This window comes from Hippocampus comes, unplaced genomic scaffold (genome assembly GCF_001891065.2).
Source record: "Hippocampus comes isolate QL1 unplaced genomic scaffold, H_comes_QL1_v1.1 scaffold82, whole genome shotgun sequence".
Lineage (NCBI taxonomy): Eukaryota > Metazoa > Chordata > Actinopteri > Syngnathiformes > Syngnathidae > Hippocampus > Hippocampus comes.
The window spans coordinates 4,729,222-4,749,151 of NW_017805135.1; the positions used below are offsets into that span (position 1 = coordinate 4,729,222).

At 41.9% G+C, this 19,930-nt stretch overlaps 1 protein-coding gene across 1 annotated transcript; it reads left to right on the forward strand.

Annotated features, from left to right (window-relative positions):
• Window positions 1-1,708: 1,708 nt before the first annotated feature.
• onecut1 (one cut homeobox 1) lies at window positions 1,709-13,306 on the forward strand. The gene is made up of 2 exons (XM_019866824.1): window positions 1,709-3,506; window positions 10,851-13,306. Exons 1-2 carry the CDS (start codon window positions 2,444-2,446, stop codon window positions 11,141-11,143), a joined length of 1,356 nt encoding a protein of 451 aa, XP_019722383.1. The 5' UTR covers window positions 1,709-2,443; the 3' UTR covers window positions 11,144-13,306.
• The last annotated feature ends 6,624 nt before the right edge of the window (window positions 13,307-19,930 follow it).

Genomic DNA, 19,930 nt, shown 5'->3' on the forward strand with positions numbered 1-19,930 from the left:
TGGTGTATCGCGAGCTGTTTCAGAAAGAAAGGTCTTTGCTCACAATTTTTTGTAATTGTCATCTCTTCAGCTGTGCTCTTTGTAAATGCTTTTAGGTGTTGTTTCTTTGGGTTTGTGAAGCACATTGGGTTGTCTTTTGTCTGAAATGTGCGAAATAAATTTGAATGTGTATCATACTGTATATCTCCGCCGTTTTTTTGTTTGTTTGTTTTTTTTCACATTTCGCCTTTAAATGTCATAGCTTTGCATAAATGCCTTTTTTTGCAGGTTGAGGGGTGAACATCTCCTGCTCTGGAGGGAGTCTAAAAGTCTACGGAAGTTTCTGATTATACCACAAAAAGTTGCTTGTTGTTTTTTTTTTTAAATAGTCACCACAGGGGTTTGAAAAGTCACTAAACATAAAGTATATTGTTAAAATTGCCAGAGGTGGCCTCACGCATATCCCATTCATTTGCACTGTGGACATACTGTAGATGGGTGAATAGCTCCTGATTTCTTTATCTTCTGGGAGTGTCCAATAACACAACAAAAAGTTGCTTGGATTGTTGTTACACGCTTTTCTGAAAAAGTTAGAGGGGTATGAAAAGTTGCATTACAATTCTTCTTTTAGTTTTGAGACACCTACTCGGCGCCTCACTTTTGTGAATGTAAAATGTATTTTCCTCCCTGGCTGTGCATATGTTGAACTTGTGGCTCTGTTTTTGAACAACATAAGTTTCTGTAAAACAGGGGCTTCTCTTTCAGCTCCACATTTTTTTCCATTCAGACAAATTGAAGAATGCATGAGGGATGGGGGACACGTCCATATTCTACATGTATTTTGTTTATTTGCTTTGTTACTGAGTGCCAATATCTTGGTAGTATTGTGTTGAATGACTATCTGATGATATGGATACATTGTAAGGTGACAGATACGTGCACTTTATGCCAGAAGAAATTGTCTTGTCTGTCAATTTAGATGCCGCTCTAAATCTATTAAGGTTCAATGATCTTCAACTTTTTACACAAAACTGCGTTCTTCTATGTGGTCAAGTTTTGAGAAAGCCAAATATGAGAACATTTGAGTTACATTTCTTGGTGAAATTTTCCCTAAAAGCAGATTTGACTTCTATTTGATTACTATGTTTGATCCGCATTTATTAGAAAGAATTTGGTCAACTTTTTGGATAGTTCTTGGGGTTACATAGACATGAGATTTTATTTTATTTTTTCAACTGACTGTGGATTTTGTATGAACGTGACTTTGAAATAAGCATTTACACTGAAATTAACATGCAAAAAAAACCCAATCCAATTTAGGTCTTGACAGGCTACTATTATACCTTGATTTATTATTAGAACATGCACTTTATAAGAAACAAGAGCTGTAACCGGTCATCTGGCCCTATTTTCAAAAATTAGGTGTTCTTCTGCTCAAATGGCATTTAAGTATAATTAAATGTATTTCTTTAACTTTTAGGGTTCAATGTGACTTACCCAAACACATGCGCACAGTGCTAGGCTTGGGTCGTTAAGCCCTGTATTTGAACAATAGACACATCTGCTCATGGTGGTCTATCAAAGACGAAGGTACCGCAGTCTCCCTACGTTTGGTTTAAACCGCCACATTCTTCGCAAACAGGCGTTGGGAGCGGGGTGGGGGTCGTTCAGGAGGGGGGCTGCCGCCCTAATGAACAAGTGCCTGTGAACTTGAGAGGTGACCATGAATTAAATCAATGACGAGTTTAAATTTTTGCGGAAGAGGTCGAAAAGTGTTTAAGGGGGCCGGGGGTAGCGAACGGAGCCGCAAATGAACCCGGAAGTGGAGTGCACTTTGCGTAATTTAAGGTGGCTCGATAACAAAGTCCGGATATAATAGCGATTATTCCCCCCCCCCCCGCCCCCCACAAATGAGAGAGGGCGATTTATCGATGTTTTTTTTTTAATCACGTTATTCTTTTCATACATCCTCCACCCTTCATGTACAAGAAATTGAAGATATATTAAAACGTAAATGCCACCTGTCTTCCTTAAGTGAGGCGTGTGATGTGACGTCATGCAAAGGGGCGCGACTCAGAGAGAGAGAGAGAGAGAGAGAGAGAGAGAGAGAGAGAGAGAGAGAGAGACTTGGTGTGCGCATGTGCAGACGCTGCAGTGGTGGACCCACACAAACAGAGCGAGAGAGAGATATGGCGCGGCACCCGACCGGAGCGCAAGGACAGCTGGCTGGTGGTGGGGGGGCTTGATTTACAAAGGAAAGAAATAATACAAGGCATTTAAAAGATAAATATTTATCAATGAAGAAAGCGTGGATTTAGAAGACGGAACCGAAGTAGTAAGATTTTTTTTTTATTATAAGAAAAAGAAAAAAGAACAAAAGAATTTAACTATTACGACTTTCAGGGGTGGGGGGCGCCAGCTAAGCAGGTCACATAGATGGTCGGTTCACAGAGCCGCCCGGACCATGAATGCTCAGCTGTCGATGGAAAATATAGGCGACCTGCACGGCCATGACTCCGTAAGCAGCCACGGGGAGCTGCTGAGCGGCCACAGTCCGCACTCGCGTCCGAGCCCGCGGGGGCTGAGCCACCGCGCCATGGGTATGGCAACCCTCCTGGACAACGGAGACTATCACCACCATCATCCGGGACACCTACACCCGGCCATCAGCATGTGCGAAGCTCCCGGCATGAGCGCCAGCAGCACCTACACCACCTTGACCCCCCTGCAGCCTTTGCCCCCCATCTCCACCGTATCCGACAAGTTTCCCCCGCACCATCATCACCACCACCACCCCTCACACCCGCATCCCCATCACCCGCATCCGCACCAGAGGATCCCGGGCAACGTCAGCGGCAGCTTCACGCTCATGCGAGAGGACCGCAGTCTGGCTCCCATGAACACTCTCTACCCCGCCTACCACCACAAGGACCCCTGCATGGGCCAGAGTCTATCCCCGCTGTCCGGCTCCGGTCTTGCGGGTATCCACACGAGCCAAGCCGGCCTACCACCTTACGCCCACCCGGGCGCCGCCATGCCCGGGGAGAAGATGCTGACTCCCAGCGGCTTCGAGGCGCACCATCCGGCCATGCTCGGCCGCCACACAGAGCAGCACATGAGCTCCACGGCGGGGATGGTGCAGTTGAACGGTCTGCATCACCATCCGCACGCCCACCTCGGAGCGCAGGGCCACGGCCAGGGGCTAAGTGGCGGCCGGGAGCAGGCCTCCGCGCTCGGACAGCAAGGAGCCATCAACGGCGGTGGAGGAGGCGGAGGAGGAGGCCAGATGGAGGAAGTGAATACCAAAGAGGTGGCGCAGAGGATCACCACGGAGCTCAAGCGCTACAGCATCCCCCAAGCCATCTTCGCCCAGCGCGTCCTGTGCCGGTCCCAGGGGACCCTGTCCGACCTGCTGAGGAACCCCAAACCCTGGTCCAAGCTCAAGTCCGGCAGAGAGACCTTTCGCCGCATGTGGAAGTGGCTGCAGGAGCCTGAGTTCCAGCGCATGAGTGCGCTCAGGCTCGCAGGTGAGCGAAGCCTCGGTAAAGCCTCATTTTCTTCTCTTTTCAGTACAATTGCATGCTGCTCTCGTCAGCATTGACTCTCAAGGCTGCTTTATTATTCATAATAATCAATAAGCAGGTCAAGTGGGCTGGGAATTTAAACTCCGTTTTTGTTTCGTTTCGCAATCAGAGCACATAACGTGATTGATTTCGTCATATTCGATTGCTTATGCGTCAACTGTAGTTTAGTGTAGGCAATTTTTGCGAGCATTTCAATTCAACTATCCTATGTGATATGGTCATAATCATATATGAATATCAGCAAGTTGTCTTCGGTTTTGCTGTAGCTTACATTATTCTAGTATTTGACTTTGATTGATTCAGCTCCATCTTTATTGTATTTTTACATGCAATTGCTTTGGGAATTTAAACTGCTGTAGTTTTTTATCACATAAACACAATAAATAACAACAAGTAGCCTTCAGTGTCAATGTTCTTTAAAGTGATTTGTGTTTGCTATATTCTCGTATTTGACTGCTTATGGATTGATTATAAACATCAATCCAAGTGCATGATTCTATATTTTTCCATGCATTCCAATTAAAATAGGTTAAGGAGTGGCCTGCTGATATTTTTCTTTCCTTTTTTTCTTTATTCATTTAGTTGTGTCGGGTGTTTGTGTGCATGGTCGTTTTTGGTGTCGTTTTACCTCCCACTATCGACCCCGTGCTCTTGTAAAGTAAGTCGATCCTTGCACGAGGAATCGTTAGTCTTTATTTTGGTGTACACTTGCACCCGAGCAGCCGCCTTTTTTTTTTTTCTGGCCTTGTTCTTGGTCCCAGCGCACATTTACAGGCCTTTGTTTGTGCAGTGATTTGTATCCCTTCCTGAATGGGACTTTATTGTCCCACAATCCACTGAAGTTCAGTGGTGGTTATGTTTATTTATTCCCGACTGTGGTCAGGGGACCCTGTCCGACCTGCTGAGGAACCCCAAACCCTGGTCCAAGCTCAAGTCCGGCAGAGAGACCTTTCGCCGCATGTGGAAGTGGCTGCAGGAGCCTGAGTTCCAGCGCATGAGTGCGCTCAGGCTCGCAGGTGAGCGAAGCCTCGGTAAAGCCTCATTTTCTTCTCTTTTCAGTACAATTGCATGCTGCTCTCGTCAGCATTGACTCTCAAGGCTGCTTTATTATTCATAATAATCAATAAGCAGGTCAAGTGGGCTGGGAATTTAAACTCCGTTTTTGTTTCGTTTCGCAATCAGAGCACATAACGTGATTGATTTCGTCATATTCGATTGCTTATGCGTCAACTGTAGTTTAGTGTAGGCAATTTTTGCGAGCATTTCAATTCAACTATCCTATGTGATATGGTCATAATCATATATGAATATCAGCAAGTTGTCTTCGGTTTTGCTGTAGCTTACATTATTCTAGTATTTGACTTTGATTGATTCAGCTCCATCTTTATTGTATTTTTACATGCAATTGCTTTGGGAATTTAAACTGCTGTAGTTTTTTATCACATAAACACAATAAATAACAACAAGTAGCCTTCAGTGTCAATGTTCTTTAAAGTGATTTGTGTTTGCTATATTCTCGTATTTGACTGCTTATGGATTGATTATAAACATCAATCCAAGTGCATGATTCTATATTTTTCCATGCATTCCAATTAAAATAGGTTAAGGAGTGGCCTGCTGATATTTTTCTTTCCTTTTTTTCTTTATTCATTTAGTTGTGTCGGGTGTTTGTGTGCATGGTCGTTTTTGGTGTCGTTTTACCTCCCACTATCGACCCCGTGCTCTTGTAAAGTAAGTCGATCCTTGCACGAGGAATCGTTAGTCTTTATTTTGGTGTACACTTGCACCCGAGCAGCCGCCTTTTTTTTTTTTCTGGCCTTGTTCTTGGTCCCAGCGCACATTTACAGGCCTTTGTTTGTGCAGTGATTTGTATCCCTTCCTGAATGGGACTTTATTGTCCCACAATCCACTGAAGTTCAGTGGTGGTTATGTTTATTTATTCCCGACTGTGGTGTGCCCCCCCCATATTAATTTGTCCCTGTGGTAGTCAGGAGTCCATTAAAGCACACGTGCGTGCGCGCACTCACTCGCTCACTCAATCACTCACACACACACACACACACACACACACACACACACACACACACACACACACACACACACACACGCACACACGCACACACAGACTCAAAATGATTTTTTTTCTTCCCAAAATTAATGAGGCTAATCGATGGGCTGCGCATGTGTGCGTTTTTTAGTTGGAAATAAAGGTAATTCCGCGGACTTTATTGTAAGCGTGAGTGTGTGCGCGCTGGTGCGTATGCGTGTATTTCATCGCCATTGATTAGTTCTCCAGGCTTCTGCTGTTGTGTGTGTGCGCGTGAGAACTTTATTTACAATTGTACAATAAAAAATAGAAGAAATGCATTTAAATGTGAGTACTTTTTAAATACGGAAGGCAAATGATTGTGCGTTTTTAATATATTAGTGCATTTCCTTTTATTTTAATCATTTAATCTGGAGAGGAAATGTCCTTTTTTTACTTAAAAAAAGGCTCAGGAATCACGATTGCATTCGGCTATGTCCTCAAATGTGATTTCATCATTGTTATCATTCAGACAATATTTTTATTTTTTAAATGGCCCTTAAATCACACGACATGGCCATAGCTTCAAATATTCAGATAAATTGTTTCAAAATGAAAGTTGCACAGGACAATTTCAAAAATGCTAATGATATATTTCTGGATATTTATGAGGACTGGGTATTGCCTTGTTAATTTGGTCATCCCCTGAGTGTTTTCGAAAGACACTGTGCTGAATTTGATGCGACATGCTTATTGATTTTGGCCTTCTGAAATTAATCTCAGGCCTTTTCTCATTTTCCCTCATGTATACAATTCCACCCCATGCATTCAAAATTGCAGAACAGAATCTAATGGAATAAAAAAAAACATGGCTGGATCTATCCACATTCATCATTTTTTTTAAATAATGTATTTTTTGTATGTATTTAGTCATAGTCTGGCTGTCTAACAATAACATGTTTGGTACTTATGGTTTTTAGAAAATCAGATCTAGGCCATACAAAACTAATGCTAAAATACAATGCAACAATCAAATAAATGTTTCTTATTAGTGTAAATCATGAACATTTGAGCTAAATGTCCTGCATTGCAATGGCCGGATCAAATGTTCTCCAGATCAGGATATGGCCCACGAGCTATATGTTGCCCAACATTGCTACTGTATAAATATGGTTAGTTTATTTCTTATTAGTGTCATGCACCACCAAAGGTGCCCGGCCCACATGAGATTTTAAACACAAAAATAGGCAGGCATTCACAAATATGTCAAAGAAAGAGGCCCCTCCCCTTCCGTCACAAACTGAACCATATAATATGCTTATACTTAAATAGATACTTGAGTCTTTCCTCATCTGGCATTGCAGACAGCCACATTGGACAGTTTGTAGAATAAATAGTCTTCTTAAGCCATGATGTAGAGGACAATAAAACAAAAAAAATACCATTTTAATTTCAATATCATTTAACTGACACAAACAACAACTCTGCTCCTCCTCTGGGATGGAGTGGAAACGTCCAGTTTCCAGAGCCAGAGACACAAGCAAGGTCCCACACCTCAACTGAACACACACTGATCGCTTGTCAGGTGTGACATATATGGTTCGGGACCAATATGATTTTTCACCAAAATATAAATTCTTAGCTTCGGTTTCCACAAAACTTCAATTGACCAAGTGTGCTTACACCCTTCAAACTAAAGAAAGTTCCATTTTCTCTCCCACATTGTATCTCAACTGGTTCCTGTAAATAAACTGGAGATTAATATCAGGAAAACAACTTCATCTGCCCACTCCAGGTCCCAATTATGTTTATAATAATAACGAATATTATTATTATTATTATTATATTGTTAGTTCTAGGCAACCCCCCCCCCCAAAAAAAAACCCAGTGGACCACAGTGTGTAGTTATCCCTGCTGCTTGTAATGATTAGCTGGGATCAACCACAGTGTGTGTGTGTGTGTGTGTGTGTGTGTGTGTGTGTGTGTGTGTGTGTGTGTGTGTGTGTGTGTGTGTGTGTGTGTGGCTGTGTATGTGTTGCGAGCCGATGTCCAGGCCGTGCCAGGTCTCTCCCCCTGTCTCCGTGGCCTTCACTCCTCCTGATTTATTATAGCAGCTTCTGCACTAGGAGTTAATGTTTAGCGGCACTAGGGGACACGCATTGTTGGTCATGGGTATTATTATTATGATTATTATTATTATTATTATTATTATTATGATTGTTATTATAATCCGGCTCCACTTATCGTGTGCTGAAATCTGGTACGAGGGCGCCAAGTTTGAGCTTGAAAATAAACTGGTGAAAATGATTAAAAGTCAAATGTGTTTTGACGCACTCTCAGAGCAACATGTTTATTGTGGTTGCATTTCGGATTCCCTGTTTCTCAACATATCAACAACAACTGAGCGTAAGAGCAAAACCTTGATTGTTTTTCATGGACTCAATTGAGATGTTTCTAATAGCTTCTGGTGTGCTTATGAGCCACCCAAGTCTGTGCTCTCCCGGTCTATTAGATCGCTCCTTGAATGGGAGAAGTGAGCCTCCCAAAAAATTTGATGGAAAGTAGCTAGATCCGTTCGTTCGTTGAATTGCTTCTTTTCTTGAGGGTCTGTGTGGTGTAGGCAGGACGATGTGTTTGGTAGTATAGCCACATCTGCCACACAGTCAAGAGGTTCTGGGTTCGACTCTCAGCCTTGCTTTATGGAGTTTGCCTGTTGCGTTGGTTCACTATTAGCATTGGAAAATGTGAACGTGAGATGCACCGAAAACTCCAACTTGTGCACGGATGTGAATATGCATGGATATGGACGTTTGTCCATGTAATCTTACGGTTGGCTGGTGATTAGTTCAGGGTGTTCCTGACGATGGGGTCCAGCTCACTTGCGAGTGAGTTTTTTGCGACTTCGTGTTTTCAGCACCATGGACAGAAGCCACTGTTTTTTCCCCTCTGTTGCTGTTCATCAGCACTGTCGTGGTCAAAAAAACGGGGGGGGGGGGGGGGGGGGGGGGGGGGGGGATCGAACCTAGAACCTCTCAATTGTGGTGCTCTGTGCAATTTACATTTAGCTGGATGCTCCGGAAAGATGTTTGGAACATTTCATTTTTCATTATTCTTAAAGGGGCTGATAAATTGTACAAACCCGAGTCTACTAATCTTTTCCCACAAGTCCTCGTCATTATTGACATTTTAGTGCATGTTTGTTGAAGTCTTGAATTTGGGGCAGAAAAAAAATACATGTGTGGCGCCATCCTCAGGTTAAACACTGCACTGCATGTTATTGTGGCTTTCTCCCGTCTGGATTGGACAAGCAGGGCCTTCTGACACCACTTCCGGAATCCTGACGTAAATGCTCTACCTCCATGGCATCTAGAACACACTCAAACTCGTACACACCTCCGTAGTGAGTTGGAATTGGAATAGTAGCGTTTGCGAACATTTTTATTACCATTTTCGGGTTTGTGATTTTTGAACATAGCATAGAAACGATTTTTTTTAGGTCGTACTTTAGTCTTAGGTGGTATTCTTTAGACCACGCCCAACCATCTCCCTCCTCACAAGACCGAGAGTCCTCCAGAGTCTCAAAGGTTGTCTGGAGTCCAGAAAACGCCCCCTTTTAGCGCCGTTTTCAAATATTAGTGAGAGGTGGAGTAATAGAACCCTTGAACAAGGGCATCATGGTTAGCGAGTGGTTTGCACATCTACCTCACAGTTAAGAAGTCCCCTGTGTTGGCTTTCTCTGGCCACTTCCCACATTCCAAAAACATTCATGTTAAGTTCATCGAAACCTCAAAACATGTCCATATAGGGATGAACATGAGTTTGAATGTTTGTTTGTCTACACTGAACGTGCCCTGCAACTGACTTGCCAACCAGTCCAGGTTGTAAGCCGAAAATAGGTGCCAGCGCCCATCCAATATTACCTGGGTTCATTTGATTTATTTCTTTTTCTCATATTTGATATTGTTTTTAATAGTTAGCCCGTTTTTTGTACTGAGCCTATTTTTAGTCTGTGACAGTCACCTTAACATAGCAAATTTCCCACAGGGATCAATAAATCAATGATGTTACAGTGAATTTATTCCATATGGCAGCTGACTCCTTATCAGATCATTACATGACGTTATAGCCGGGCACCCTATAATATAACTCATGAGACGTGTGTGGCTGTCATAAATACTGGAAAACACAGCAAGCTGCCTTTATAGTTCATTTCTTGAAAGAAAGAAGAACTTGTACAGAGCAAAGGTATTGAGTGGAGTACACCAGGTCACACAGCAGCTGCTGTTATTTCCAGTGACTGCGAACAAAGCATTCAGAAATAGCCTCAGGCAAGGATAGGCAACATAAACGACAGAGAGGGCCAAAATGTTTCAGCAGCGCTGCTAGGCGGCCACATAGGACCTCACACTTCCTAACCAGATGTGTGACCAAAAGGTTTTTTTTTTAAATGGGTGAAAATGTCTTTTTTTTTACTGAGCAAATGTACAGAAGAGTATCATGCTCAAAATGCACACAGTATCCACTTCTCAACAACAAAGGCTTGGAAGCAAACAAAACAGTAACCACAAAGGCATCCAGTGGTTCGCACATCAACCTCACAGTTCAGAGGTACCGGGTTCAATTCTAGCTCCGGCCTCCCTGTGTGGCGTTTACATGTTCTCCCCGTGCCTGTGTGGGTTTTCTCCGGGTACTCCGGTTTCTTCCCACATTCCAAAAACATGCATGGCAGGCTGACTGAACACTCGTAATTGTCCCGAGGTGAGAGTGTTAGCGTGGATGGTTGTTCGTCTCTGTGTGCCCTGCGATTGGCTGGCAACCGATTCAGGGTGTCCCCCGCCTACTGCCCAAAGACGGCTGGGATAGGCTCCCGTACCCCCCGCAACCCCTGTGAAGATAAAGTGAATCGGAACATGGATGGATGGATAGATTGTGTTTCATGACGTTACGACTGTATGTTTTTATAAAATAAAACATTGTAGAGTGTTATATTTTCATTAAAAACACATTCCAAATGTTTTTGTGAGGGTTTTGGCTGGCTGGACTGGATCAGTGGCGTTTTCATTCATTTCAATGGCTTTGGTCAAAGTCAGAGATGTTTCTAATTTTGAATTATTGTTTGATCAGATCAAGAAAGGCCTTTAATATTTGAAATGTCTTATTTGAATAATTCTATTGTGGTATGGGGCGATGTTTGCATCGTGAGAGAGGTTTCTGACGACTCACATCCCTGCTCCCTTTTGTCTTTACTGGCCTCTCCTCAGCGTGCAAGCGCAAGGAACAGGACCATGGCCGCAGCGAACGGGGCAACCCGGCGGCCAAGAAGCCCCGCCTGGTGTTCACGGACGTGCAACGGCGGACCCTCCACGCCATCTTCAAGGAGAACAAGCGTCCATCCAAAGAACTGCAGCTGACCATCGCTCAGCAGCTGGGCCTGGAACTCGCCACGGTCAGCAACTTCTTCATGAACGCGCGCCGCCGCAGCCTGGACAAGTGGGTCGACGACGGCTCCGGCCACCCGCCCGGCGTCGGCCTCAGCGCCTGCACCAAAGCCTGAAGAAGGACCGGGAGTGCGCTTTTGACCCTTACTCATGGACTCGACTCGGTGGAAAAGCTTTAAAACTTAAGAGAACCTTACAAAAGACCTCACATTTTTGCCCTTAAATCTGTACTACATTCATATTTATAGTATCCAAAGATGAGAGAAAAAAACAAACCAAAGACTTCTTCTTTCTTGTTTGACCTGCTTTGACTTGTTTGTGTTACACACTGCAAAAAGACTACCATCCCCCCTTTTCTTGTACTCACCTACGCTCACTGGTCTCTAGCTTTACGACAACCCCTGCGTCCCCTTCCCACTGTCGCTATCTTGACTCCCAAAATGGATGTTCTAATCAGTCTGATCTGCGGAGCTCCAGTGGGATTTGGCCAATCAATGTTAAAGAAATTTAAATCCCACGGGAGCGACTGCTTTTTTTTAATTTCTATTTCATCCCTGCTGACCGCCGGAGGTGGCGCCGAACAGCGCGGACTGACGTCTTTTCCCGGATCCATGGATAGTAAACAGGAGGAAATCAATTCCATCGCGTAGACCGCGAGCCCCAAATTCCAACCCTGGATCACGATGTAGTGCTTTCCTTCCGACGTGCTGAAACGTCGTTTTTAAACCAGAGAAACCAAAGCCTCACTCATGTAGCCTCCACAAAAAAAAAAAATGCGAGAGCGGTGCTATTGACCAAAGATATTTTGTAATTTTTTTTTTTAACCCAGCCACTGCTGCTACATTCCCAGTCATACATCCTCCCATGTTCTTTATTCTGTTCAGGGTTACGGCAGGAGCATATCCCAGTTGATTTAGGGCAGTTGCTATGTGAACCGCTACTCTACCCATGAAGCACTATTGGTAAGTCATCCATCCATCTGTTTTGTTGAACTTTTACCATATTCAGCTTGTCAGTAGGCGCATATCTCAGTTGATTTAGAGCTGTTCGAAGCTATGTGAACCACTACACTAGCCATCTTGCAATATTCCTAACCAGTTATCCATCTGAATTTTTTCTTTTGTTTTTTGTTTTTTTTTTGCTGCAGTAACAACAGTGCAACATATGTAATCGTCCATCAATTTGGGAGGGTTTAGGGGGCATGTCAGGTGCTGGTGTCAAGGCACCATGCAAACCACTATACTACTAATAACTCAACACGCTTGAATTTTCGTCCATTCATCCATCGATTTTTCTGTAGCGTTCATCCTGTTTAGGGTCTTATCGGGTATTATAATGGTAAGAAATGTGAACCACTACATTATTCATGTTGGTATGTTCTTAGTCCATGCATCCTTCTTTTGCATTTATTGTGTTTGGGGTCACATTATTTGTACAACATTCCTAACTTTCCGTGTTTTTTTTTTCCTTTTGGGAGTTTATTCTGTTCAGGATCAGGGCAAGAACTGGAGCCTATTCCAGCTCACATTTAACCAAAGAAAAATGTATGTGAACCACTACACTTAGCAGTGACTTCACACCCGAAATCACATTTAAATCATTTTAGCGTGACACAAGAGTCAAACTTTTTGCCTTATGGATGCCTTGTTAATCAGTTTTATCCGCGCAACGAGCGGTGTGGAATGTTACTGTTAACGCTCGCTGTGAAGGCCAATCAAAACGTGTTGTCACTGTGAGTCAAATATCGTGTGTTGCTTTTATTTATTGTATTGATTTGCGTGTCCATCAAACATGTCAAGTGGACAAGATCAATGGTCCAATCAGGTCCCTTTCCCTTCCCGCAACAATCCAAAGCCTGGAAAGCTATGCATTTCAGCACAAGGAGGAAAGCACTACACATGGGGAAGCGTAACATGTTTGATAAATTAGCCGGGCCCCTTGTCATCCTCCTCTTCCTCCTCCTCCTCCTCCTTGTTTTCCTCAAGGCCACAGTTAGCAGCTCTACATTTATCAGAAGGAGCAGAAAAAAAAGATAGAGACGCTTCCTGAACACCCAACCAAACAATGTGTCACCTGCTGATGTTTTCTAGCGTGAAACCAAAGATGCTACCTCACTCAAGTTCCATATGTGATTTCTATCACTTTGACGATACCAAAGATAACCAAAGGTTTGTTGTTGCTTTTTTTTTTTCTTTTTTCAATGCACGGCCTCTGTGAGTGGTGGTGAAAATGTTGTAAAACACACACACACACACACACACACACACACACGCACGCGCGCACACACACACACGCACGCGCACACACACACACACACACACACACACACACACACACACACACACACACACACGCACACACACACTGCCTTCACATCTTCCCCAAGTGCGATCCTGCTCTCGATTCTCGCTCTGTAGATAGTCACATTGGTGGCGTGAAATATACTATTGTTGTCCAACAAAAAGCATTTACAGTGTTCCCTCGCTACTTTGCGGTTCGGTTATTGCGGATTCACTCTATCACGGATTTTTATTTGTGAACATAACTTGATTGATTTCAATTTCACATGGTTATTTCGTATATTTTATTCCTATTTTTTCTTTCTTCTTCGTCGAATCAGTCAAGAAATGTTTTTTTTCCAGCGGTAAATCTGTTTTACGAAACAGATAAAACCGAGACCATGGACGTTAGGGTTGCGTTCGGAAATTCACTCTGACGCCCATGCACTACTCTGAGAGTGTGTGTGTTCGGAGAGACTGAAAGGTTGTAAATCTCCTCGTAAATCCCCCCCTACCCCTCCCAAAAAAAGTCCACCTCGACTTTGTGGAAATCCTCCAATTGTGGGCAGGCTTGGAATGTATCACTTGCGAAAAGTAAGGGAACACTGTATGTTCAAATTTTGTGGCCGGTGGGGAAAAAGACACAAGATTTGGAAATGTTTGCTTTTCTGTTGGAAAATAAAGGCTTTCCATAAATTACATTTCACTCCACAAACTCTAACACTTTCAAACTGGCACATGCGGGGGGTGGCACCTCGCAGTCAACTTACTTCCTGCCATATATACTGCACATATGTAGGAGTTAAAGGGGAAACCAAGTCAAAATTTTGTTTAAATACGGCATTCTGATGAATATTGTGTTTGTGGAATATGAATCAAGAAGCAAAGTGCACCCATATTTTTTCCCCATCTTTAATTATCTATTTTGCCACTTGCTGTCGACTCAAGATGACATCACAATGCCAAAGGGCTCATCTTGCGAATGACACGTGACCAAACCCAGAAATCAGGTGAGCCGTGACAGTCGTTGTCGTTGCGGATTTTGCAAATTGATCCATAATATTAATCGTGTTTAGATTAGTGGGGCCGCATAGAACATATTATTGTCGAGAACATTTTTGAGTTGACTTCCCCTTTAAATCTCCAAATTTGTCACAGAACATGTAAAAGCTGTCAAGAAAATTATGAAAAGTGGTTCTTTGCTAATAAACATACACAGTGGAACCTCTAAAGTCAAGCAAAACTAAACTACTTTAAAAGCAGATTTCCATTTTTTTCACACGATATCCCCCCCAAATTCCGACTCAAAGGAATTATAATTAATTAATATTTGAGTTATGAAACATAAAAATATGAACAAATCTTAATTAAAAACAATTCAGTGTCATCTTAATTTTTTAAATTCAGTATCTTCTCTTCTCACCTTTTTTCATTGCATTGTTTTGCTGCCAAAACAGCTAACAAAAAAGCCAAACACACAGTGTCCTTTGTTGTTTTCTTAATTTTTAGTGCAGTGCCTTTTCAACCACCGCCTACAAAAATAATTAGCTTTAAGTCTAAAAAACAGACCGGGCTTATCTTCCTAAAAACTATATTTAATATTAGTGGAGGACACTATAACATTATTTTAGAACACTGGTACTGTTCTTGGATATTGGAAAACACCTTAATTGATTTACTTGTCTATTAATCTTTTAGACTGCACATAAAAGTTAAATAAAAACAAAATGAAAAGATGAAAACACTTCAAAATGAATTACAACTGAATTGTACTTAGGCAGCGATTATTTTACGTACCGCTAGAGGGAGCCCGAATACCACCAGTGGAACTTGTACAGCACTTCGAGAATCCCACTTGCAGTTTTATTTATTTTTTGTTGCTCAAATTCCAACTTTCAACTTCCGAGGTTCCACTGTGCCTCCTCCTAACCTCTGCCTCCTGCTTGCTTGGGGGGTGGGCGGGGGGGCGGGGGGGGGTTATCTTCTTCATCCTCCTCATGCTCCTGACAGCGTCGCAATCCTCCCCTCCTCTTTCTCCTCCTTCACACTCCCAGGACGAGTGCCTTGCTTGAACCAAAGTGTTGAACCGCTCTTGACCTCTCTTCTCTCCTTTGAATTACCTCAAGCCTGTCGAAGGGCCGCCACTGCCCAAGGAAACCCCGCCCCCTGTTTTTTTCCTCTGCTTAAAATCACTTTTTTTTCATCGCCAGCGCATGCAATGAAGTCATACCAAAGCGACTCTGTCGAACCTCCTTCCCTCCCCATCTCCGCCACTTTTTTCTCTCACTCTGGCCGTGCATGTCTTTTCCAAAATGTCTCTGAATGAATACCTCATAGTGACGGATTCCTTTGCCTACTTTCTGCGACCAAGTGTGATAGATTTTCCGCATTTTGTTGTTGTTTCAAGAAGTGTTTCAGGGTTGATGTATATTGAAAGGAGGGAGAAGTATATTTTGGGTCGTATTTGAGCCGCTGAGAACGACAGTATGCGAACTCACAATTATTATTTTTATTTTTATTTGCTTTCATGATTTTTTTTTTTTAGTGCAGCAATGGTCTACACGTGTCAATGAACAATGATCAATAACAATCACTTATTTGAAGATGCACATGCACTCTTACCCGAGATAGACTGTAATTAAGTGCTTGGTGAAATAATAGACTGTCTCCTGTAGGTCAAAATTGGAAGTACAGCACGAAGGTTCCTTTTCTCTCTTTAATTCTGCACTTAACTTACAAATGGCAAAAACGGAGTTAGCCCACTCAAGTTCTCAGCGGCTCAGTTATGATGGTAGACTATTGATTTTTAACAGGGTAAAACCAACTATTGTGACGTGTTCAAAATTCCGCCACCCCACCCGTTTTTCTCTACTTCTGTGCTGTGGTTTCTTCAGTTAATTTTTTCCCCCCTTTCCTTAACCACTGTTATAATTTAATTTATGCATTTGTAGAAATTCTAGATTTGTATATACTACTGTAGGGGGAGGGGGTAAAGAGAAAAACAGCGTTACGTTTGTGAGGCATTTCCATGTGTTTTAAACACTGCCGTCACCACGACCATCCCCACCCCCCAAAAAAGCTGAAATTTCTTGAACAGTGTTTGTATGTATACGTGTTTTTCTATTGTTTTTAAATGGGTATTACAGTACTGCACATCCAAAGATTTTTAAAACGAACCCCCAAAATATGGTGAAAACGATGTATAATGTTGAAAAGCACTGGCATTATTGAGGTAGACTTTTTTATTTGTATTATTTTTTTAATATATATTTGCCATTCTCACGGGTATAGGATGTCGAAGGCGTAGTCGTGTGAGGGAATCTCCTGTCCAAAATGTACAATCTGCTGGAAAAATTGGGAAGCTTCAAGTTCTGCCCACTTTGCTGCCTTCATGTTCACACACGAGTGGCGGGTGAAGTGGGGGCCGGGCAGCCGGTCTGCCAGGAGGAGGGCACTGTGCCACGGAGATTTTTTTTTTTTCATTATTATTATTTTTTTCTAACTTGTATTTTTTTCAACAGACGTGGTCCTGCTGCCTTGCCTCATCAAGTATCTGTTATTTACGTACTTATGTCATGAATATGAGCAAAGTCTAATAAAAGTGCAAAAAAGCTCGCTCGGAATCAGTTCCCAAGTGTGTGTTGGTTTGATGGAATGTCCGTGTTATTTATATTATTGTTATTATTATTATTATTATTATTATTATTTTATGTTTACTGCATATTGTTGTCGGTGCGATGTCCTTTTTTGTCATGCCAAAGACTTCAAGAGATCATTACTAGACTTACAAGTTGTAAACTTTTCATGGGAATAAACTGGACATTTGCTAAATTTGCAGGGAACTTTGGTATTTGTTATATCTCATACACAAAGTGAAATCTTGCTTAAACGGTTATACAAAATTGATATTGAGGTCAGTGGCTCTTGGAAATTTGAAATGTTAAGATAAATTTAATCTATTCATTTTTACCTCATTTTGGACTATTTTTATTACATTTTCTGTCAAAATGTTACATTTTAGTAAAGTTGTTAAATTTGATAAATTTTCGAATTTTTATTTTATAAATTGCATATAAATAAATGAAATAATTTTTTTCATATAAATAATGATTGATTGTTATAATATTAATTACAAAACATGAAAATGTTGAAATACTCAAGATTTGGACCCCATTTATTTACATTTTCAAATTATTTTTTATTATTTTATGAGTTTGATTATCTTTTAAATAACGACCTGATATTTGTATAATATATTTTAAAGACAATCTACTGTTTACAATATAATATACAATACATCTTCAATTATATTGCGCTTTCACAACTGATGCAGCCGTAACAAAACGCTTCACAGAACAGTTAATATAAAATAACAAATTAATAATACAACGGAACACATACGACATGGACAGTCTTGCAATCATAACTACTATTCCTGCACACGCCTTGTTGTTTGAAGCAGTTATAGATGATCGAGGAGAGAATCATTAGAATGACATATTCGCAACCAGTTCAGGGTGTCCCCCACCTCCTGCCCAAAGACCGCTGGGATAGGCTCCAGCACGCCCGCAACCCTCGTGAAGAAATGCAACTCGAATAATTGGTGGATGGATGGACATATATTTTTCATAATTGATCTCAGGTGAAATTATTGTATAATTAATATATACTATAATATATGTATAATTTTTTTTTTTTTTTAACAAAGATTTAGTCTGGCCCCTTCTCGGTAAATGGTTCCCCACCTTTGATAATCAATGTGTTTTTCAGTTGTTTTCTTTGGATTCATGTTGCGTTTTCAGTTTGCAGTGCGTGTCATCGCGTTGGTTTCCCATGTGCGACTTGATTTGCTGTATTCCCTCCCAGGGAGCTTTTGCGACTGCTTTCTCAGTGCCGTGCAATATCATCGTTGTGATTGGTAAGCAAACCAAGACAAAACCCCCAAAAAAGACAACAGGACTTAAGAAGGCAAGTGATGTCATCCAGCTTTTTTTCAGTGTGGAATTAAATCGTTCAACTTTTCTGTAGTCGCAAACAAAAAAAGTAGAGAATAAACTCTTCGTTTCTAAAATTGTGCCTCTTGTGATTATTCTGTTTTGTTCTAGTTTCGCTCACATCCAGCAGGCATATTGAATCAATAAGGCATCAAATCAAATAAGAAAGTCAAATAAAACATGTCATGTTTGCCTTGGAGGAGAATGTGCTTGATAAATAGCCTATATCAGTGATCAACGCTGTCTGGAGCAGGAGACATCGTAGATGAGGAGCTCATATTCAGTCGTGTGTCTGTGTTCTCAGGAATTTGTGTAGTCACAAAACTCTGTTAACAGCCACATTGTGAGGACCCAAAAACAAATCTCATAATATGCATGTAGCAGGTATTGTGAAGATAGCTGAAGTTTTTAGTACTGGCCCATTTGGCCACCGATGTGTGTGTGGTATTAAGGATATTCCGGAGACCACAAATGTGGTATTACAGTCAATGAAACAAACCACTTGGGATGATGGCAGGAGCTACTTTGATGCTATGGTCCAAGTTTTTTTCAGTTTTCATGCCAACTTGCGACCATTTGTGGTGTGGGGACCATAAATCAGGAGGGGAAACCCCATAACATGCACATGCAGCAGCTATTAAGTTTGAAGGGGTTGTTTTTTTTTTTATTGAGCAAGTGTGTTTTCTGGTTTGATGTCTTTGTGGGGACCAATCTGTTAACTGTCACATCATGGGGACTTATTGTGGTGTGAGGACCAATACTCACAGCGACCTTTGAGAAATCTCAGAATTCGAATGTATGCATGATTCACCGCCCCCCCAGGTATTCAGGTTCAGAAAGTTGATGCATGGATGTTTTCCCACCAGTGTGTGAGGTCTCTTAATTTCTCCTTAATGGGTACAATAGTGTGTTGACAGTCACATCATCGGGGCCTCATACAATCTAGAAACCAAAAATCAGGGAACCTTGATGAATGTAGGAGCTATTCTGAGCTGAACACGTGACTTTATAAGCATTGACCCATGTTTGGGTGATTTTCCTCTCTGCGTGAGAGAGGCTGACAGCTGCTGATAAGCGGCGGGGCCAAGGGGTGATTGCATTATTTACTTGTATCCACTAGATAGAGCTGCTAACCTGAGTTTGGCAAGTATGCTTTGTTTTGACCACAGCCTTAGTTCATTCAATAATTTAAATTAATTCAATTCCGAACAAAAAAGACAGCAATAAAGGGGCCTGTCTAAGATGTGTGGATCCTTATTTTTTCAGGAGACATTTTGGTGTAAAGCACCAACAGAAGACTACTAGTGTAAACTTTGTTCCTTTGTTTGATATGGGCCCATTATCTGCTGCCTGTTGTTTGCAGTAAGCCTGTGAACTTTGACCCTATTTAAACCCCCCTCAACCCAGCTTGTCTGTGGTATCAAGTAAACCAGCGGTGAGGACCCTTTTCTTATTAGGTGCCATTTTGGTTTGTAGAAAGTCTACTCTAAGGCATTTGAAAAGATGGTCCTTCTGATGACAGTTGGGTGTGTCAAAATGTAACAAAGAACAACAACACAAAATGAAAACAAAGAGGGAATTATAATAAAGAGTTCCCACTCTTCTTTTTATTTATTTTTTTAACGTTCAT

Excerpts from the sequence above, each read along its gene's own strand:
- onecut1 (XM_019866824.1), top strand. The coding sequence starts at position 2,444 with ATGAATGCTCAGCTGTCGATGGAAAATATAGGCGACCTGCACGGCCAT. Across the intron at positions 3,507-10,850 it reads GAGTGCGCTCAGGCTCGCAG|CGTGCAAGCGCAAGGAACAG; the intron begins GTGAGCGAAGCC and ends GCCTCTCCTCAG.